Source organism: Synchiropus splendidus, chromosome 16, assembly GCF_027744825.2.
Source record: "Synchiropus splendidus isolate RoL2022-P1 chromosome 16, RoL_Sspl_1.0, whole genome shotgun sequence".
Taxonomy (NCBI): Eukaryota; Metazoa; Chordata; class Actinopteri; order Syngnathiformes; family Callionymidae; genus Synchiropus; species Synchiropus splendidus.
The window spans coordinates 5711693-5732985 of NC_071349.1; the positions used below are offsets into that span (position 1 = coordinate 5711693).

The following is a 21293-nucleotide window of genomic DNA, read 5'->3' on the forward strand; positions in this document are numbered from 1 at the left end:
ATTATCACTGCATTTAGTCAAACTTCATTCACTCCAAAGTCTTGGGTTTGACACCAACAGACATGGAGTAGTTCCATCTGATATCTCTTCACCAACAGAAGGGTGCAAAAAAAGGGGCCACCACCATGAATGCATCTTCCAATAGGGACTGTAGATGAACATTCTGCAGCCCCATAGAAGCGATGCCGTCTTCGGAGCTCATCTGGAGCACTTGCCGTCATCCTGCCTCAGGCAGACTTCATGCATAGCTATATCTTTTGTAAATTCAAGTTTGAGACTGCTGGTGTGTTTATGTTTTGACAGAAATCTTGGTCATCATTACTATTTTTTAGAACAGACTACCATAGGGCTTTAGGATATTGAGCTTACGATGTAATGTTTCTCAGGCAATTTTCCCTAAAGCATGTCATTGTTTGGATTTTTTCCATGCTGGACCTTAGATGTTAACTTTGAAAATGCAACACTGTTAGCCGTTTAAAAAGCCATTCAGTTGCCATTGAAACGCAGACCAGATTTATCGTTGTGTCATCAAGACTCATTGATTTCCATGCACCAGGAGGACTAAATACCAATTTAAAAAATGGTTTCATCAAAGCAGATCACGTGTTTCCACCATGCTGTAAATTTCAAAGAAAGACAAGAACAAAGTACGTGCTTTGGGTAGCAGACGTAGTGACCCCGAGCATGCTGTTCGGAATAATAATTTTTCATTAATGCACAAAGATCTTATAAAACAGTTTTAATTTGAAAGGATGACAATAGTGAGGGATCCAAATAACCCATCGTACAGCAGTCCCACTGGCATTTGCCTGGTACAACAACTAGTATATCCAACTTTAGCAGGAAAGAAAACCAAACGATACTGAGTAACAACCTTGCCATCTCTCCACATGACATTCCAGTCGAGAGAACTAAACAGCAGGTCAACAGCTTGAAAGGTAAATGTCATTTTGAAAACAAATCCACAAAAGAAGACATTTAATGGACATCTTAAAGTCCATTTGGGTCATGCAGAGGCGCTGGCAGCTCTTGCGATTGCCTCTAGGTGGGATCTGCTGTAGGCTGTGGAGTCAACTCAAACCATTTCCCCAATTAACAATTTAAAAGTATCAACAACACAACTTTTTACATTTTAGATAATACACTGAACAGTGACGCTCAGACAGAAACAGAATGTATCAAACGGGATCAGAAACAAAACAATTGTACATTCTGGTTGACGACAAGCGAGAAGTCCAGGCGTTTTCAGGACATCTGTGATGGAGACGTGTGCGCTTTCCTCATGGAGCGCAGTGCCTTCTCTCGCAGGTGCTTCTCCAGGTCGTCCAAGCTGTCGTCTACTTCACTTTCGGACTCCTACGAGACAAAGCAAGAGTCATTATCCAGGGACTTGCACAGAGCAGCTGTTAACGTTTAGTAGAAATGAAGTGAAAATGCGGATTCTAAAAACCAAACAGACCTAACCTTTCTGGACTCTTCATCCTCGTCCGCAGGCTGATTCTCAGGCTCGTCAGCAGCCTCGGAAGCAGCACCCTTCTCTTTCTTATGCTTCTTGTGCTTCTTATGTTTCTTATCCTTCTTGTGTTTTTTTTCCTTCTTCTTTTTCTTCTTCTTTCCACTACCGTCAACGTCTGACTGTTGCTGTCAAACACAATGGAAATGGATGTGAAATCACAGCAAAAACAATTGGCATGTGTGCCAAAGAGCAAACAAGCCGCCCACTCCTGACCACATGTTGGCCCAGAACCTCTGACCCAGAAGTGTTGGCAGCTCCCCGAGTTGCACTAAAGCTCACAGAAAGCTTAACAAATTCACCCCGACTCCATCAAAGTGACTCTTTATTTTTGAGTCTGTGATTTAAAAATGACCACTAATCTCTGGATTGAGCCCCTTATAAGAGATCTGGTTGCATAGGAATCTGTGGCACTCAAGCAAAACTGTGTGGAAGTCAATTAAGAGATCTCCACTGGGCCCTACAGGAGTCTGGTCCGTTTATAGCAGAGAAGGAGCAGCTCACATCGCATTAAACTTTCACTTCGATATGAGTGGACAAAAACAACAGTATCATTAGCAATTCTGAAAGGACAAACCTTGCTAGGGGACTGGCTAGGAGAACCAGTACTGGCCTTTTTGGCCGGCAGTGGGGAACCACTGGCAGAGCGGGACGGTGAACGAGAGGCAGACGCTGAAGCTGGCCGCTTCTGAGCCACTGGTGGTGGGGACACAGATCTGGATCGGGAGGACACTCTACGCAGTCGTGGAGGGCTTGGAGAGGATCTGCAGTCGAGGACGGAGTGGAATAAAGGACCAGATGACAGAGAGGATTTATTTATGACCCACGCTAATGGTAGAGCATGCGTCTATCATTCTTACCTCTGAATGTCACGAGGTTCAGGGGTACGAGAAACTCTGCGGATTGGTTTGCTGCTGTGTGACGGTGACTGTCTACGTTGGTTTAACGAAGATGAGCCTGAACTTTCAAACCGTCTTTGAGGACTTGGAGAAGCCCTGTTAGCCCGGCTGCGGTTTGCAGGGGAGGGAGAGAGGCGACTGACAGGGGAGCGTCTGTCCCTGCCAGGCCGTGAAAGCGGTAATGGGCTCCTCCTGTGTCTGAGTGGTGAGGAGGACGATGGAGGTGTGCGCCTCCTCTGAACCGGTGATCCTCTGCGTCTAGGGGAGCGGGAGGAATGGCGCTTGGGCCCTGGTGACCGTCTTGGTGGGGAACTAGACAGCCTTCTCTTTTGTGGTGGCAATGGCGAAGGACTGTAGCGACGCTGGATAGGTGGAGAGTAGCGCCTGGGAGAAGGAGATCGACGGCGAGGTGGTGGGGAGGGAGACCTAGGAGTTATAAAAATAAAACAGATCATTATGGTGAAATGAAATGTCCTTGAAATCTGAAGAAGTAGTTGATACCTCCGCCTAGGGGGAGATGGAGATCTGCGACGGCGTGGAGGAGATGGAGAGCGGCGTCGCCGAGCACCAGGAGAATGAGACCGCCTCTTCCTGTAGGGACAACAAGCACAGGAAAATTTAACTTGGAATGCAAATCTAGAAGGACTAATTTAACGAAACACATTCTACACTCATTGCCAGTAGAATTGGTAATATTAAACTACATTAATGGTGTCCACAGGCAGCCAGAAATCCCAACAGCAGTGCCATTCATATATATAAAAAAAAAAAAAAACTCACCTTGGGGAAGGATCTCTGTGTCGCCTGCGTGGTGATGGTGTACGACTCCGACGTTTCCTCACCTCACCATTTCGGGCACCAGCCCCTGCCTTTGGCCTCTTTGGGCCCTCATCTTCTGAGGAGGAAGATCCAGAATCTGGAAGGGTTAAGTGAAAGTAAGTAACAGTCACATATGGAGAAACGTGCACAGTCTAGTAGGAAAAACTAAGCATCTCTTGACAGACCTGAAGAGGTCTGCTGATTCTGCCTGCGATACTGACGCCGCTGCTGCACAGAGTCGCCAGCTGCTCCCTTCTCATTCTTATCATCATCTGAAATTGTGGAAGAGCATAGTTGTCAAAATCAAGGCGCCAAACAACATTAAAATAGGCAGAAGGTCGTCGTATTCAGGCAGCTGTTTTAGGCAGCCCCACCCATCCGATCTAAAATTTATATCTTCACATTAATTCAACCGCATTTGAGAAGCAAAAACTTTGCTGCGATGTCAGGCTTGCTCAATTCAAACAGGAAATACTATCGCGAGTTAGTCTCGTAATAAGATATTCTGATGCACGCACTTCAACATATTTAAAACAACATTTCTTGGCTACACGGTCCATTTCTCATCACGCAGCAACATTGTTACACCTCATATTTATAAAAGACTGACCTGAATCTGAATCTCCAGACTGTCTAAATTTGGCATTATTCACTGGCGAGTCACCCTTAGTTCCTGGTTTTTGCTTCAGACCTGAAGAAATGCATAAAATAACGTATTATAGACCAGAGGTGGGTCACAATAGAAACTGTAACATTTGTGAGGGACCAACATGCCAAAAGAAAGACGGGAATGACTGCGAAGAATTATGGAAAAATAAATCAAAATTAAGTAACAAGGACAAAATGAACCAAAGACGATCAAATGTAATCAAGGATATTAAGAAGTGTAAATATGCCATTAAACCTATTGAAATATTTAATTTTATATGCACTTAATTTGAATATAAATCCACAATGGACTAGACGTACAACATGAAAAGGCAATTTATATCAAAATATATATTCAATATTCCTTCAGCGCATTTTGAAAAACACAAAAATGGCCAATGAAAAGAAAATTTTTGTCTTAAAACAAGAACATGCTATATTAAGTGGTGACTAAAAGAGATGGAACAAAAAGGCAGAAAACTTTAGTTTTTAAAACTAATTTTAGTTTTCGTCTTGACGTCAAACAGGTCACGAAAATACAGGCATCAGGCCGCATTTTTTTGTTTAGAAGTTTATGAGCACAAAGGAGCTATGTATTTGCTTCCACTCTAAATGAAATATTAATAATTACCATAGGAACTCTGCGGAGATATTGAAGCTCGGCCTCTTCTCCCTCTGGGAGATGATCTCTCTTTTCTTGATGGACTAATGGAGGTGGCATGATAGGGCTGTTTACGTGGAGGTGAAGAAGATACTCTCTTCTTTGCCTTCTTCGGAGAACGAGAGCCTGATAGGCTGCTACCAGAGGATGAAGCTGAGCGAGAACGCCTCCTGCAGGACAGAAAAGGTAAACATTAACCAGACATTAAACTCCAATGTCATCAATACCAAGCCAATTTACTGACCTGCGGATAGGTGAGCGTCTATATCTGTTTCTAGAACTGTTGGGACCTCGTCTGGGTGGGCTCCTTCTACGAGGAGACATTCGCCTCCTGGGACTTGGCCTTCTGCGTGGAGAAAAAGATCTGAAAGATAATTTTTAAAAAACGGTCATATCACAGTTACATGACAGACAATCATTGCCAATGGGACTGAGGGAAATTGGAGACATACCGTGAACGAGAGCGACGTCTGCGACTGCTGGGGTGAGGTCTTTCTCTCCTTGCTTCTTTGTCCCTTTCCCTCTCTCGTGATCTGGGCCTCTCTTCTTTTTTACTTTTCACAGGGGACAGTTCTTTGCCTTCAGTGGCGGAGTCTGCTTTCATCGTTTCTACTGCGGAGTCACTGCAGGACAAAACGGAACATTTTCGGTTATTAGAAATCAGGTAAAATTGCTAGCTATTGTCAGTAAATTGCACACTCACATGGTGGTGGAAGCTTCTTGAATGACTGGCTCAGGCAAAGATCTTCCAGATGTATCTGGTTCCAAATTTTGCTCCAAAGGTTTTGAAGGCTGCTGCATTAAAGGTGGTGAACTTCCCCCAAGAGGACTGGTTTGGCCTCTTGGGGATCGTGATGGGCTTCGTTTCCTCTCCCTCTTTGGAGGTGAACGACGCCTCGGTGATGGTGATCGGCGTCTAGGTGATGGTGATCTGCGCCTCGGTGATGGTGATCGGCGCCTCGGTGATGGTCGTCTCGGTGACGGGGATCGTGTCTTTCGCCTTGAGAGACAGGGTATTAAACTTGTTTTTAATACCCTGTCTGACGTTTGCGGTAAACTCACAGGGTCAGATGGATAATTACCTTCTTGGGCTTTTGGACTGAGCTCTGTCCCTGAAGTCCTTTTTGTCATCGTCTCCTTTCTTGAGAGTAGCCAACTTCTCCTGTTCAATCTGTCATACACATAACAGAACAAAGAATGTAATTTGCACTCACACCTTATCAAATGAGAAAACAGCAGGTATTCATTATAGGCGCAGCTGATGAGCATAAAAGTCTAAGTTGCTGATAGTTGTGATAGCAATGTATACCTGACTTACACTATAAACCAATCACACACAAACAGCGTATTTTGTCACTGACCTGTCTCTGTTTAATTTCCTCCTTCTTCTGTTCAAGAAACACAGAGGGGATACCAGCAATGTTCTCCTGGGCGCTCAACAACAGTGGCCAGAGATCTTTCATGAACTCTCTTGCATTTTTCCCGTTCAGGAAGCCCGTCAGATTGATCTGCATCATCTTACTATCAGGGTGCTGTAACACACACAGACACACACAGGGAGAAAAAAAAAAAACAAATAGAAATTGAAATAGCAATTATATATAAATCTCAGAAAGCAAGTCCCAACAAGCGGGTGCCTGCCTTCCATTCCTGAGTGCTACACTGCCTCTGCCTCTATGTAGTGGAACAAGCAGCTATACAGTACTTAAAAAATATTACTGCACCGATAACCTAAATTAATGAAAATGAACAAGTTTTAATTCTCAGGGAATGAACACAAAATGTGAGAGCTGAGGGGAGACATCTAGAAATACAAACATTGCATGCACTAAGTGTGTTTAAGGCAATGTATATTTACAGTTAGTATATAGAAATAATAATCATGAGCTGGTGTCATAGCCCCTAGTTGTCACATCATTCTATCCTCCCACCCCTTGCTCTCAAGTCTCCCCACAGTCTAACTTCATGAGTAAAAAAAAATAACCACAATACAGAGTGTGTTGAAAAAAACCCAACACTGCAAGAACAGTTCCGGAGTCTTCAGTGAGTCCCGTGGGATCAGTGGGCACGGAGCTCCCATGGCTGGCTTCCGCCTCCCTACTGCTTGAGACTCAACCACCTTGAGCTTAATGTTATATCATTTATCTAAATTGCAAGAGATGAACAAGCAATAATGAGTACACAGTTACACAAAGATGGGTTTATTCAACAACTGATTATAGTACAATCAAAACCGTAATGTGATTAAACTGGGTATGCAATGTACAACTGCAATCCTTATCTAACAGATAACCAATAGCTGATAACTAACATCTGAATCGGTTTGTAATCTCTAAATAATGTGCTGCCATTTTATCATCCCGTTAATGTTATTTGGTGCTGCGCTTCGGTGTTGGCTGTTAAAAAAAGTCTGTCAGTTGAGCTGTATATGACCAGATTTGCTCATCTTATCTGAAAACCAGTTGAAAGATGACTACACCTCACATGAAACACTGGAATAAATATCATGCAAGCAAATTATTTTGTGTTAAAATTGTGTTTCTGTTAGGATATCTTCTATTATAAATTACTCCTTAGGAAGTAATTCATCTTCAACTGACGCATTGCTGAATGCAAAAAAAATAAAATAAACAAAAAACAAACTTGTTCATCTCACCTGGTTTGGGTTCTCGCTTACCTCATTAAAAGTATGAGGCGATGTTAAAAAGATACCCTACAATAAACTACAATGCAAATTCACCCTCACTCATAAATAAAATCATATGGATACTGATGAAAATGTGCATTGTTCAGTAAGCTTTTAACTACAATGAGCTTTGTAGTGGGAAAATGGTAATGGCATTGTTCAGTGGTCTCACTTTAATTGGTAATCCCTGCACAACTCACCTCAAACCAAACACTGCATCATGAAGGGAGAGTTGGACTCAGTGACTTTGGGCTCAGGACAGAGCTAATAAGGTGTTGGTGCTATACTTCTGATGCAAGGTATAACATCCATATTGGTTCAGGCCTTTTAAATCATAAATCAGATCATCATTAGAAGTCTGCTGAATCAAGGCACTTTAAACATAAAAACATTATGAATGCGTTTCTACACCGACTGGTATTTACCAATAACTTGACTAGGAAGATTATTCTTTGAAATGACCTGTCTTATGTATAAAGACTTTAAGGTAAAAACAAATAAAAACACTGAACATAAATAAGAATCATTACCTTTTCTTCAAGTTGGTTAAAAATGAACTCTATCACGACATCATCTTCAAACCGCAGAATCTCCGTCACACGCTGAGTAATCCATGGTTTGATGACTTCCAGGTTTACTTTGGTCATGTCCACCTAAAAGATGATACAAGAATATATGTGTCAACAGAAAAAAAACCCCCACACACACCACTTTCTCCTGCGCCAAGCAGAAATCTTTATAGAGTTGTAGTAGTAGTAAATAACTATGTAGAAAGGATTAAGTTAACTTTGGACTTCATTTGACTTTGTTATAGTCTTACATAACTTATCAAATAAAATGTTTCTTTTTTCGGTTATTAGATCAGTATGCTTGTAATGGAACTCAAAAGTCGCTTTGATATCTGATCTCAAAGACCATATGCAGCAGAATGTGTCAGTGGTGTAACAAAAATGCTCTCATCCGACAGACACCAACATAACGCAGTCAGGAGAGACTAAGGTTAAATATCAGAGTAAATCAGTTATTGAGACCCTGAACACATTCCCATGCAGGCAGTAAGGGACTAAGGCATTGGCACGATTAATCTCATTGCTAAGTGGTAGCTGTGCTAACAGCCTGCTGCTGAGATGTAGTGATCGGCATTCACTGATTACGCTGAAAGCGGCCGACCATGATCGGTGGCTGAGCGATCGGAGCATCCCTAACGAAGAGTGAATCTTACCAAGTACCAGTAATGTCTCCATGAAACTGGGAGGGAACCATGACCACATCCTACCAGTTTGAAGTAATAGCAGCCCCCTTAAAAATGATTTTGTTTTAATGTAAAATATTCAACCAGACGCGATGTTCAGACCTGGAAAGCGTCAATTAGCCAGTCAGTGATGCACCAATCCAGCAATCTTGCATCTGAGAAACTACTAAAACCTGGACTACAGCATCAGATCAGCATCATGCTTATCTACAACTCAGTACAGCGTGTATTCACAGAATACCACACATACACACACAACTGCTCTACTGTGCATGCCATAAGATGTCATCCATACTATTGTTTAATATTGACGGACAAACTACTACATACTCACAAAAAAGACCATATATGTATACAATCAAAGTGGCCACTAAACAGGGCCAGGCTCTAGGAGGCCAATAAAATGGAAGCAATTCTCAATGTGTGCTTGTTCCAATGAAAGTCTAGTCATATTGGTCGACTAGAAAATGTACACAGCATGTAATATACTAATGATGGGGTTGAGTAAGTTTCATGATCAACTCAGAATCCACTTCCACTAAACACATTATTAAGTAAAACGATTTCTTTCGACGAAAATACTTGTATTGTACACAATACATTAATGAATCCAAATGTAACTTTTACCTTCTTGTCCAGACATTCTGCAAACTTCAGTTGTTTGAGTAGTTTCTTGTGCTTGTTGCTGAAGCGGTTGTCCTGCTCCGCACTCGTTCCCTGCATTAAAACAATCAAGTTAGGCTTTTCAGTGTCGTTATGAACGAGATGTTAAACCATCACAAAACATTGAGCGATAAGTTTATAAACTGACGAACATCGCGCGACCTGATGCGTGGCCACGGATACGTTCATTTAAAACCTGGGCCTGATATGACATTGATATCCACATGCTAACTTCACCCAGCAACTACTGAACAAAAAGGTATGCGCTTTGAAATGGTTGTGAAGTCAGATTGCTCACATTTGCAGCTCTGATATTACCAACGAGAGAGACAACATATATTTACTTATTCGAGGAACCATTAGCGTTCAAGTAGCTATGGTGCTAAAATGATGCGCCGCTTAGGCGCCATCTTTAGCTAATGCTAACTGTACCGATGCAGTTAGCCAAGTTCGATTGACCACTTCCTGAAAGTACCAGCAACAACCAAATTAATAGTTCAACACGATATCGATTCATTGCGCTGTCATTGAACGGGTAGCTAATTAGCTAACTATTAAAACGTTAAACAATAGCCAGCTCGAGTGTAAAGCTCATCATCTTGTATCACGGCGTCAGGCCTCGCAGCCACCCAAACACTAAGGAAACGACTACAAATGTTTCTATATACATGCATACACTTGCGCATATGTCTTCAAAAACATGTTTAAATCGCTTACGCGGAAGAAGCCCGCGTCCATTGCAGTAGAAAGTCGTCGCAAACGCCGTCGAAAGAGAGAAGTGTGGCTCCGATCTCTGGTCAGACGAATGGAAGCCGGAGATGCGCCCCTAGCGGTGACAAGCGTATCGCAGCGGCGATCTGATGGAGATCCGAATTCAAAAAATATATAATAAAGACTTACTTCTGAAGGGTGAATAGTTAATAAATAATATTGCATAATTAGCTTTGAAAATGTCTTTGAATTTTCAGAGCCCGCCTCACGAATCAACACCAATACCGCACATTCAACAGAAGTAGGCGTCTGCTCAGTGACGTCACTTTGTGATACTGTGACGTACCTGTATAGTTTTCAACGCAACGGTATCGTCTCCTCTCTGTAAATACTTTTAATACCAATTTTTCTGTTTGAGCTTTTTTGTCTACCCCACTTCGGTTCTTCAAGTCATGAACCACGTTTGTAATCGTAGTATAACGTCTTCATCAGTCCTTCATCACTGTTTTGACATGTTTTTCGCGAAAGCAATAATAAAGAATGCTTATATTGGAGAATATTCACTGCTTTTACTGAGATATAGTAGATTGGATCGTTGCATTTTTTTAATGTGTCTTTGTTTTAAATAATAGGAATGGTTGAAAGAAGTAAATGTCGTCAACAGAAATGGCTGCCATTTGAAAGTTAAAAAAAAAAAAGCGTGACTGCATTGTCTTTACATAAATCCCTGGCGTATAACTAGCTGGTCACCATTATTCTTTTGAAACATACCACATAATTGCTAGAACAAGTCAGATTACTCATGGATGATCACTCCCTTGAAATAAGATATCCTTTTAAAAAGTATCTTTACTGACTGGTTGAGACAAAACTAAATTGAAACCGCCCTACAATTCTGGTTTGTTCCTTATATCTATACTAGGGGTCACCAAACGTTTTGCAACTGCGAGCCACTCCCAAGGGCACTGTGTGACTGAAAGGACTACCATCAATTTGGAACACCCTTCTGAAATATCCATTATATTGTTAAGGATGATGAATTATATTCATCTAATACACTAACTTGCATTACAGTTTCTTCACAATAATTGGCAGTTATGTAGCATGAGAGGTAACATAAAACCAAACATACCAAGATGTTATTGTATTAAAATACATATATTTACATATAAGTCTGAGTCTAAGTCTATATTTTGAACAGGCCCATGGGCTACTCCGCCCATCTGGCTGGCCACCTTGGTCACCCCAAATGGCACAACATATGTGGCTGCCAGGAGCGAATATATGGATTTGCAACAACAAAGAGCATATTGAAAAATGCAAAATGATTTACCATGAAAGGGACATGATGCAATCCTAAGATTGCAACTGGATGGTGACAGGACACTATGAACTCATGAGACAGATACTTGGAATTGGAACGGCCCACGGCCTTGGAGATTTATTTTTTAAGTAATACAGCTTTCCCAGAGCAGCAAATCCAAATGAAACCAAGAACTCCACCAACATTTGTGGCTTATCCAAAAAAGGTTCATCCATATGTTAATTTGTTTTTCAGATATTCAGTTCACAACAACAATAATCTTCTTGTATCTCTGGCCTTAAGATGTCATCAGCTGAAGACCAGCCTTCCCCCACTCGTTGACCATGTTCCTTATTTCCTCCTGTGCTTCCTCCAAGTAACGTGCCTGTTGGGTCCACCTGAGGAAAAACCCTGAAGAAAAGACATGAACTTCAATCAGCACCAATTTTACATTGAGCAAATGCTAACCTGAGCTCACCTCTCCATAGCTGCAGGGATTGAGGGTGGACTGATGGCCAAATGGCCAGCTCAGTGGGTTCATAAAGAGGGTTCGAGTACTTCTCTGTCTGCCTCAGCAAAGCCTGGAACAAACAGTGGGTCTTGCTCTTTACTCCCAGAGCACTCCTTGAAATATGTGTTTTAAAAAAAAGGAGTTGTGAGGACTTTGCAAGGTAAATCACCAAGCCATCTGTGCTGACTGACCGTTCCTGCTCGCTGTTACAGAGGAAAGTTCCGTAGTCAGACGCGTAGGCCTCAGATGCCAGTCTCAGGAGTAGGGCCTCAGAAAAGCCCAGTGCTAGGGGGAACTGCCTCCACACCTGCCACACACAGTCTAGGAGGAGCAGGAAGATGGGCGACTCCTGCTGGAGACGAGCATGAGAGTGGGCAGAGCGGGCACATCTTTGCTGGAATGGATGTCCAGCCTGTCAGTGGACATGACATGGATTCAATTCAAACGTACAGCTTCAGTCTTAAACACAACTAATCTATAGTGGCAACAACCTCTGAGGTTCCACAGAAGAATTCACTTTTATTACAAAAGGAAATGAGAAACAAGGTCACCTGTATGAACTCTCTCTCCAGCAAAGCCAGAAAGCCCTCTAGTGAGCGGCAGCAGGGGTCCATGATCACTTGTGCCAAAGTGCTGATGAGCAAAGAGCAGTCAGCCCCTTCAGAGCCGTGAACTAGAACTGAGTGACCGTCCCTGGAAAGAGCAAAACAAAAACTGCAGCTGAAGACAAGAACATAACGACAAAACGTGCTGGTTCAGAATGTGAGTTTGGTGGGTTACCTCTCCACACACTCTGCCACTAGACCTGCAGTGGACAGAGCCGTCTGGACGTGAGACAACCACTTTGAGTTTTCAAGCCGACTGAGCCAGCGGTCCATGTTGTGAGACTCGTCGCTGCACGCGTCCACCAGCTTCACCAAACTCTCCTGAAGTGCTTTACCTCTGCAAAGTGTGATATAATTGACACAACTGAGGAAGTCTGGAGGTGTTAATATTGATGGCACCTCTCCATCTGTCTGTGCAGCCGCTTCCAGCTGCTGTAGATAGATTTGGACTCAAAGCCTCCACCTGTCATTCGGGCCTGCTGTGCCTGCTGACCTGAGCGCGTGTCAATGATGTAACCTTTTTCTGAGCTGTCAATCACGGCTTGAAGGAGAAGCTCATCTTCACGACAGCGCTTCCTGTTAGCTCCGGTCATTGGCTGGCTGCTGCGCATGATGACCTGCAAAAAAGAAGCTCAAAAGTAATTAGATGAAGAGGAAATAGAAGTTACTTTAAAGCTTAATAGGATGCAGCTGCGCACCTCCTGCACATCACGTCTACATGCCCACAAAAAGTCAAGCCTTGCTTTCATGCAGAAACATTCAGGGACCAGGCATACAGGTAATTTCCAGAACACCAGATGTAAAAGTACCACAAACACCTACAACAGTTCCATTAAGAAGATTAGTTACACTACATACCAATAATGGAGCTAATCTTACTTCCCGAATATTTGGATTTACAGACAAGAGCTTAGTTTAAGTTTAAAGATTATGGAAAATCTATTGCTTTAAAATACTGAAAGACGTCAATCTCACCATGCCATTCTTCTTGTGGAAGTAACAGAGGACCGGAAATCGACCTCCCTGTCTAAATTTGGCTACTTTTCTTAGCATGTCGTCATCCACATCACATGGTACGATGGCAGACTGGGGGTACGATGGACAAACTGAGAAGTCTTCATTTATTGAGCTCAGTCGCCAGCGGTCAGACTGCAGAGGGAGACAGAATTGTATGATGGATTTGAACTGATTAACAGGAAGTCAAGACACACCAATGTCCCAAAGACAGAAAAGTAGATCTTAGACACTGGACGCGAGGGTAATGTACCTTCTCAGAAAAATCTCATGCTATACAATTTACATACATGTCTTCTTTCCTTTTCTTCCCTTGTCAGAAAACCTGTATTCTCACCCTCATATTTTTTAGTTCAAAAATAACTTTTTAATTGACAATTTCAATCTGAATTGTTTTATTAATGATACTGTACAGCCATGAAGTCATTTTAGTCAAGCTTAAATTATGATTATTTTATTATTTACTTTTTATCATGAATATATGATGTTTTCTGTCAGGACCACAAATACATTTTGTATATGTAAAGGTAAAGAAGCGCTTCCTGTCTGTTATTGTTCTCTTTTCAGGCAGTGCTAGGATTTAGTTTCAGCCCAGTAAAGAGTATTAACAACAAACAATTGCCTTTTTTTCATATTCAGGCATGGTGAAATAAACAGTCAAAGGATCATGTGCATTCGTGTGTGATTTTATATATCTCCAGTAGAAGGAAAGGGCACAGTAAGTGTGTGTGTGTTTGTGTGTGTGCTCTTGAGGATATCCTGATATTTTGACCTCCACACTCAGTTTTCCTGCCATTTTCCCGTCATGAGGTTGGCACTGTAAACCACAAGGCCTCTTTATATGTTTATATTTCTATTACTCTTCCACAATAGTTTCATCTATCTATTATGAAAATCCATAAAGTAAGTTGTTTCTTATTTGGGGTCACACATGTATTCAGGAATTAGACTCTACTCACCAATGACTTTATTTGTGCATACAGTCTCTCATGGGAGTTGAGACCCCACTGCTGTGGTAGGCTGAGATCTGAAGGTCTGTAGAAGAAGGGGTACATCTCCGCCACACAGTCCAGAGAGGAGAGCGCCTGGAGTGGAGGTGACTTTCAGATTTATCCATGTTTATGAATTGTAACACAAAGACCACATGATATTTGCACTTCCATAGGGAGACAGTGGGAATAACATTATTGTCCAGACCACAAAACACTTGCAAATATTTTCCCTCAACTTTTGAAATATTATTAGATTACATTAAAATGAAATGATTTAATATACTTTCCTGTTTGTTTACCAGCAGGTGGTGATGATATGAGAGCTATAATATTGTTTATTTAAATACCTCGATGGAATGTGCGATGTTGAGACACTGCTCCATGCCGGGAATGTCGAGCTGCAGGACTTGACGATCTTTACATTTGATGGTTATCGTTCCTGAAGATCCAGATGTTCTACATAAGATAAAAGATAAAAATGGTGTCAACTTCCCCACTTACACTTTTGGGCATGAGTTTGGCTACCATTGCGGCTAGAACAGACTTGGCTGTGAAAGACTGACGTGAAGAAGCTGTCAGGAGGAGAAGAGCCGGAGAAGCATAGCAGCACGTGTGCGTGGTCATCAGTTGTTCTGTCCACACAGTTTACAGTGACAGAGAGCAGACACACACTGCGACACACAGACATACAACTCCCACCTTTCTTTGCGGCCTGCATTAGCTACCCGCCCCGAATAGGCCTGAAGATTTTCCACGCTGAGTCAAACAGATTTAAGAAGGACCGTCAGTGAACAAGTCAAAGTGGAGACTTCACAATGTGCATGAATGTTTACAGGTGGTTATGTAACTCATGCGTTCAACAGCAATCCCAGCCAATCTGTGCGTTTGACACTCGGTTGAGGATATATTCAGGAGAGTTTGAAAATGTTGAAAGGTCTGTGTTTTAGTTGGTGGTGTGAGTAGATGAGGCCAGATAAGGCCATGATTATTAAATAAAGAGCTCTATCTTCCCTGAGCTCCTTCTTTCGGTTCCCAAAACACGCTTTGTGATTTGATGTCTTGGGATTGAAATATATTGTTTTGCGCAGAGGAAACGAGGAGAAACGACTTCCCAAGTCTTTGAGGAACCAAAATGTTTTTGGAGAACAAAGATATGTGGCGGCACCGATGCAATGATTTTCTCAAAATAAGTCTATCCCACCAGACCACTGGACCGACCCGGGACAATGCTTCCTCACTCCAAACCTGCATCTTGAAATGATAACAAATCTCATGATAGAGTCGGGTTAATTGAGTTTTAACTCACCTTTTCTCAATGGCATCAATGTTCCTAAGCAGCAGCAGCAGTTGCCGGCTGCTATTCTCCTCCCTGTCCGAGAACAACAGGTGGTGGCCGGTGATGCACAGGGTTCCTCTGTAGGGCGGGTGGAGCGGCTGCCGGAGGACAACATCTTCTACGTTGGCAGTCTTGATGTGCTCAGAAAACTCCATCCTCTTGATGGCAGATCTGTTGTGACGGTGAAGTGGCCTCAGCTTTAAATCACCCTCTTGGTTTCTGCGTTGATAGTTGACTCCCACTCGTGTCGACCCTGCTGGCCGAGCAGCTCTGTTTGTTTCAAGATAAGAATGATATAAATAACCCGTCGGACACGACCAATCTCATGTCTGATACACAAGTGCTGCAGTGAGGCTCAGAATGAAACTGAACGCTCATCTTGCTCAAAGCTACTGAAAAAGGGAAGTGCACATTTCCTGGCAGTCGCGCGCGCACACACACACGCGCGCCCACTGAAATCGCGCAAGACGAGGCAAGGTGGCGGTTTTGAAAATATCCAGTAGATGGCAGCACTGTATCTAATCTATACTAATGGTAATGGTCTCTAATGGTCACATGGAGGACGTTTTGACGTTATGATATTGACGTTATCTTTATTATCGTTATAAAAGTAGTTACATCCCAATAATGTCTTGAGTTTCTCTTGAAAAAAAGTCATTCAATTCATTCGATAAATTGCATCAATGTGTTATGAATCACATTTTGAGTGTCGTCATTATTGCGTGACAATAAAGCATAATAATTTTCGCATTTGTTACGAGCATGTATGCATGTAATCCTCGCAGTTAGTATGTAAAATAACAACATCTTTTTTTTTTATATATATGTGTGTTCTTTTTTATATGTTCTTTTTATATGTTTTATATATTTTTATGACAATATTTGTGTTTTCGTTAAGAATCATATTAAGCCCGTTTTGTGAACTGACCTGGTGATTATTCCGTTTCTGACACGAATATTAACTTGTTTGTACCTGCCAAGCAAATATACACTCTCCAATGGGGAAGGGAGACTTCCTGAAGACAGTATCCCAGCCTTCTGCCCCTACTCTCTGGGCGTCACTCCCTCTCCGCCCTATAAAGGAGGTGCGGACCTGTTGCGCTCACACCGCGGCTGCTCCACCAGGACCCAGATGGAATTTAAGGAGTTCGGAGACGACTCGTCCGAAGGGGAGACGGAGAACCTGGACAGCGTGAAAGCTCTGACTCAGAAACTGAAGTTACAGACCCGTAGACCTTCGTACCTGGAGTGGCAGGAGCGGGTCCAGAGCCGACCCTGGAGGCAGGACGCTTCGGGATCTGGAGAGGAACAAGTCTCTGTCCCGGTTCTGTTGGGAAATGCCGACTCAGAGCTGGTCGTGAGGAACATTTGTGGTTTTGACACTATGGATGATGCTTTGGAGTATCTGAGAAAAGAGCTGGTGAGTGGGCAGACAGATGTAGGTCAAGTTTCATCATGACGGTCGAAGGTTCGACTGCTCTGACTGAAACAAGAAAATGTATAATACAAGTGATAACAATAATGATACTGATAATAATAAATGAATTCATAAGTTGGTCAATGAATTTACTTCAGTGTTACTGCTGCATTAACAATACAGCTAATACTTGTATAAATTTAGGATTTATGTGAGTGCAAAGCTAATGTGTATTTAAAAAAGAAAACGCTCAAGGCTCATTATAGTATAGTGTTTTTCCACCTTCAAATTTCAAAATAAAGTTATACAACAGAAGGCTAGGGTCAAGCGTTAAAGTCACAAACAAAACTATATATATATATAGATCTCACCAAGGCTAAAGAGATATTTAGGATCATAATTGAATCTTAATCAGTTTAAATGATGTCAACAAATCAAAAGGATTGCTTTCAAATCTTTATTCTTTGTTTCCTGTCTTCTCTTCTTAGATGGTGTTTTTGTCACCCACTTTCATGTTTTCATGTCTTTCTGTTGTCCCACAGAGTGAGATATGACATCACTCCTACGCACTGAATTCACTTTTCTACTCTTAATGATTGCAGCTACAGAGTGCTCAATAAAAGTGATCTCTCATGAAGTCATGTCCCTCCTCAGAGAGAAATGCAGGTCCAGGACAACCTCCTGGCCCGGCAGCTGATTCGTCTCCGTGTGGAGATCCACAGACTGAAGGTGGAGCAAGTCTGCCACCGACACAAGGAGATGCTGGACGACGCCACCTATGAGCTGGAGGAATGTGGCGAGGAGTCGGATTTGCTGTGTGACATCCCGCTGAAGGCCACTTTCGCTCTGTCCACCCCGCTGAAGCATCTGGGCCTCACCAAGATGAACATCAACTCCAGACGCTTCTCGCTGTGTTGACTTGTGGACAAATATCTTTTAATGGAAGCCAAACTCTGGAGCATGACAACTTCAGTGACTGAACAACTGCGGAGTCGGCAACTTAAACACATTAAATATGTCTTGACGCTTGACAACTTAAAAAAAACATTTTTTTTTTAAATATTAAATTGGTTATTTCATTAGGATTTTTTAGAATTCAAATTAGGACACTCAAACAAAGAATTTTAATTGGCCGATAAGAAGAAAAGCATTCAGAATGCAGATCTCTGCCAAGCAGCCGGTTTCTGTTGCTTCACAGGGACAACAAGGACCTTGGCCACCATTTTTCTGCTGTCCCGTTGCAATGAATCCTTTAAAGACTTACTGAGTGCCAGAGTACCCGAATCACCCTCATCCCCTTACCAACATTATATGAAAAAAGTGAACATCTGTTCATAACTTTTTGAGGTATTCTGTCAACAGGTAGTGGACCCAAATTGTGATCATATTACCTTCATGGTGGAGGTACTAATACTTGTTAGATAGTTGTGAATTGTGCCAATTAATATTTGGTCGTTGGTTTAATTTTGTAGTTGTATGAAAAAATAATGACAAAAATCATTTAAAAATCAGAGAAGTTTAAAACCAGAAACAATAGTTTCCAAAATTATTCATTAGCGATAGTGACATAGCTTGCTTTAGTAGGGTTAGGGTTAAATTTATTTAAACTGGCACGGACTAATAATATACGATTGTGACACTCCAATGTGGTGGAGGAAACAGTTATAATGGCTTTGTTCAACTCTGTATAAAAGCCATGTTGAAACCAACAAAACTGAATCATGCTTCAGCAGTTAGCGATTCCTGTCACGTTTCTAGTTTTGAACTTTAGCTTAACTCTATGACAGTTTGTATTAAAGTCAACACAACCCAAACCCTCCCTCCGAACAGAGCTAACTCACTAAAAGGCAAACAAATGGTGAATAGTTTCCACTGAGCATAACACAAATTGTCATACCATGTGAAGTCATAATGCAGAATCTCATTCCATTGCTTATTGCATTCAGCAACTCGTGAATGAACCAATGGAGAAATTTAATTCTAATAGTCTAGTAATACACTAAAGATGGTCATAAATCAGGGCTATTACTGTAACTCCTTTATCAAGATCAGCAATGAATAAATGTGTCCTACAGCACAAATATGGCCAGAAAACTGACATTTAACAGCCATTCCAACATTTTCCTCTGAAAATAAACCCTGTCTCATGACTGGAAATACAGGATTGTGAAGTATACATAACAGAAATAGGTCCTTAAAAAAGAAATGGGAGGAGCAAAGCGGTCCTCGAGTCAAAGAAGGTAGATCACAGAGACATCAGAACAGGAAGAAACTCCCATAAGGAGCTAATAATTTTTTTTTGGAACGTTGGCAATTGGTATTTGCTTCATGGCACTTGAATGGACACATTTCAAAACACCTTCTAAAAGAAAATTGTAAGTTGCAGTACCATTTAATAGCCAGCTAGCCAAGAATGGGTGAGCCAGGAAGTGAGTTAGTTCTGAAAACTTGACTTTTTGGACCATATCAGAGGGTCATGTGTTCTACAAAGGTCAGCAATAATAACTCCTTGACTTAAAATACGAGTTTCATAATGAGTCATGATTTTATCTAAATAAAGAAGCCCTTGTTTCTTGATGCTACATGTAGCTTAATTTCCGTTTGCCTTGCTGCTGAGTTCAAGCTTGCACAAGAGATTATTCATGCTCATGTGATATCCGTTTTACCATGCCGCGTTAGGTGTGTGCACAGTGTCTTCAGATCGTCAAATATTTATCCGCAAGACTGTATTGTAAACAGCTCATAACAAGAATGTTCACAGGGATATTCCTCTTCATGTTCACCATGTGGATTTAGACTTCTGTATTGCCTGTATTTCTTGTATTGTGAATCAAAGACACTTGTGACTGAACAAAAGGTTTGTGGTCAGAGTTATCAGCAAATTAGGAGTGTAGAGGTGAAGTAGAGTTCAGCTGCATCACAATGCAAAGCTCATGGTTGCAAATATTTTCCAACAAAAACATGTTGTGCTGGAGACACTACTACAGCTACACTTCCACAAATCAATAAACTGCTGAAACGGGAAGTCAAACTTCCGTCTGTGCTTTCTTGGCACCGTCATTCACAACATGTTTTTTTAACAGCCCATCTTCACAAACCAAAAATGTGTGGTCACAGTGCTGCGGTGACACGACCTGCGAGACGGATTTTGTTTTCCATTACAATGTCCAGATGCTGTACTGTAGACTGTATGCCTTATATGGCTGGAGAGTCCATGCAGAAGCTCATACAAGAATCAGAGCTGAGGAAGATATAATAAGTGAATAATACTCTTTGACTTACTTACTTAGTTACTAGACTTGCTTAAATTACCACTTAAATTAATAAAGCACAGTTGAAATATAAATTGTGAATTATCAAAATCAGGCCAAATGCATATTGTCCCGGTCCAAGTATATAGAACATGATGTGATGCACAAAACGCGCACAAGAACCAGTCAATGCAGTAAGAGAACACAAATAGTAGTTTTGAGTGGTTTGAAATGAGCGGTAGTATGATTTATCTGAAACTGGCTTATTCAACCGTACTAAACAGCAGCAGCATTTTCAGTTAAACGTCACCAGATGCCCCTCTAGAATGGCCCCAAGTCATGCATCGCTATAGTTTGAGAAGCACTCCGCACAATAGTCTCTTCTTTCCTTCTATGCATGACCCAGTGAAATAGCCAAACATATGAATGTAGCCCTGCAGCAATGTTAAGAACCACAGACATTGCTGGGCACAATTAGCTCAAACAAGAAACCAAATATGCCTGAGCGCAGTTCTGCTAGTGAAAGAAAACAAGATCAGAGTGTTGTGACTGACTGATGAGATGACAGGAACGAGAGTGATCTCAGAGTGATGCTCAACCTCAGGAGTGAAAATGAATATCATATGGAAAAACACAGGGAGTTTTGTAGCTGAAGGCGAGGTAGAGCTCCAATAGAGAGCTCCTGGCTTGAGTTTCTCATGCCACTCTGCTCTGGCTGGGATACTTTCCTCTGACCTCTCACCCAAATCACATTATTTTATTAGCAAACGCCCACCAGCATATTCGTGTCACATGTTTTTATACCGACAATCACATTACCAAGGACCTTTTACAGAAGCTCAGTGCTTGCACCAGTATAAACACAATATTTTAGTGGATCCGGATACATAGATAAAATATTGTTGTTTACATAGTGTGTTATTAAGACAGCACAGAGTGACAGATCTAAAGAGCAGTTGTATTCAGATGTGCTGAAATTTAAATATTGTAAGCTTACATCAGTAAATCGGGC

At 41.7% G+C, this 21293-nt stretch overlaps 3 protein-coding genes across 7 annotated transcripts; 1 reads left to right on the top strand and 2 right to left on the bottom strand.

The window, feature by feature from the left end:
- Window positions 1-726: 726 nt before the first annotated feature.
- On the bottom strand, window positions 727-10079 carry srrm1 (serine/arginine repetitive matrix 1). 2 transcript variants are annotated; one of them, XM_053845672.1, is made up of 17 exons: window positions 9859-10079; window positions 9106-9195; window positions 7757-7879; window positions 5902-6072; window positions 5623-5711; window positions 5244-5540; window positions 4993-5163; window positions 4785-4904; window positions 4511-4710; window positions 3842-3922; window positions 3417-3503; window positions 3193-3328; window positions 2914-3003; window positions 2374-2838; window positions 2091-2277; window positions 1460-1641; window positions 727-1356 (listed from the first exon to the last, which is right to left on the bottom strand). In XM_053845672.1, exons 1-17 carry the CDS (start codon window positions 10075-10077, stop codon window positions 1338-1340), a joined length of 2727 nt encoding a protein of 908 aa, XP_053701647.1. In that variant the 5' UTR covers window positions 10078-10079; the 3' UTR covers window positions 727-1337. The 2 variants fall into 2 exon arrangements, with proteins under 2 accessions (XP_053701647.1, XP_053701646.1); XM_053845671.1 differs by having other exon boundaries at window positions 1465-1641; window positions 9859-10077.
- A 1314-nt stretch (window positions 10080-11393) lies between these two features.
- zgc:154055 (uncharacterized protein LOC556036 homolog) lies at window positions 11394-15989 on the bottom strand. 4 transcript variants are annotated; one of them, XM_053846034.1, is made up of 11 exons: window positions 15584-15989; window positions 14977-15033; window positions 14625-14733; window positions 14245-14370; window positions 13247-13420; window positions 12671-12888; window positions 12447-12608; window positions 12218-12359; window positions 11858-12078; window positions 11634-11779; window positions 11394-11566 (listed from the first exon to the last, which is right to left on the bottom strand). In XM_053846034.1, the coding sequence occupies exons 1-11, from the start codon at window positions 15766-15768 to the stop codon at window positions 11454-11456; spliced, it is 1653 nt and encodes a 550-aa protein (XP_053702009.1). In that variant the 5' UTR covers window positions 15769-15989; the 3' UTR covers window positions 11394-11453. The 4 variants fall into 4 exon arrangements, with proteins under 4 accessions (XP_053702009.1, XP_053702010.1, XP_053702007.1 ...); XM_053846035.1 differs by lacking the exon at window positions 14977-15033; XM_053846032.1 differs by having other exon boundaries at window positions 11634-12078.
- A 714-nt stretch (window positions 15990-16703) lies between these two features.
- fam167b (family with sequence similarity 167 member B) lies at window positions 16704-20273 on the top strand. The gene is made up of 2 exons (XM_053846036.1): window positions 16704-17033; window positions 17685-20273. Exons 1-2 carry the CDS (start codon window positions 16746-16748, stop codon window positions 17946-17948), a joined length of 552 nt encoding a protein of 183 aa, XP_053702011.1. The 5' UTR covers window positions 16704-16745; the 3' UTR covers window positions 17949-20273.
- The last annotated feature ends 1020 nt before the right edge of the window (window positions 20274-21293 follow it).

Excerpts from the sequence above, each read along its gene's own strand:
- srrm1 (XM_053845671.1), bottom strand. The coding sequence starts at position 10,077 with ATGCAATATTATTTATTAACTATTCACCCTTCAGAAGTAAGTCTTTAT. Across the intron at positions 7,880-9,105 it reads CAGAATGTCTGGACAAGAAG|GTGGACATGACCAAAGTAAA; the intron begins GTAAAAGTTACA and ends ATCATCTTTTAG. Across the intron at positions 3,504-3,841 it reads GTCTGGAGATTCAGATTCAG|ATGATGATAAGAATGAGAAG; the intron begins GTCAGTCTTTTA and ends CCACAATTTCAG.
- zgc:154055 (XM_053846032.1), bottom strand. The coding sequence starts at position 15,768 with ATGGAGTTTTCTGAGCACATCAAGACTGCCAACGTAGAAGATGTTGTC. Across the intron at positions 15,034-15,583 it reads ATTGATGCCATTGAGAAAAG|CGTGGAAAATCTTCAGGCCT; the intron begins GTGAGTTAAAAC and ends TGTTTGACTCAG. Across the intron at positions 12,609-12,670 it reads CTGCACAGACAGATGGAGAG|AGGTAAAGCACTTCAGGAGA; the intron begins GTGCCATCAATA and ends CACACTTTGCAG.
- fam167b (XM_053846036.1), top strand. The coding sequence starts at position 16,746 with ATGGAATTTAAGGAGTTCGGAGACGACTCGTCCGAAGGGGAGACGGAG. Across the intron at positions 17,034-17,684 it reads AGTATCTGAGAAAAGAGCTG|AGAGAAATGCAGGTCCAGGA; the intron begins GTGAGTGGGCAG and ends GTCCCTCCTCAG.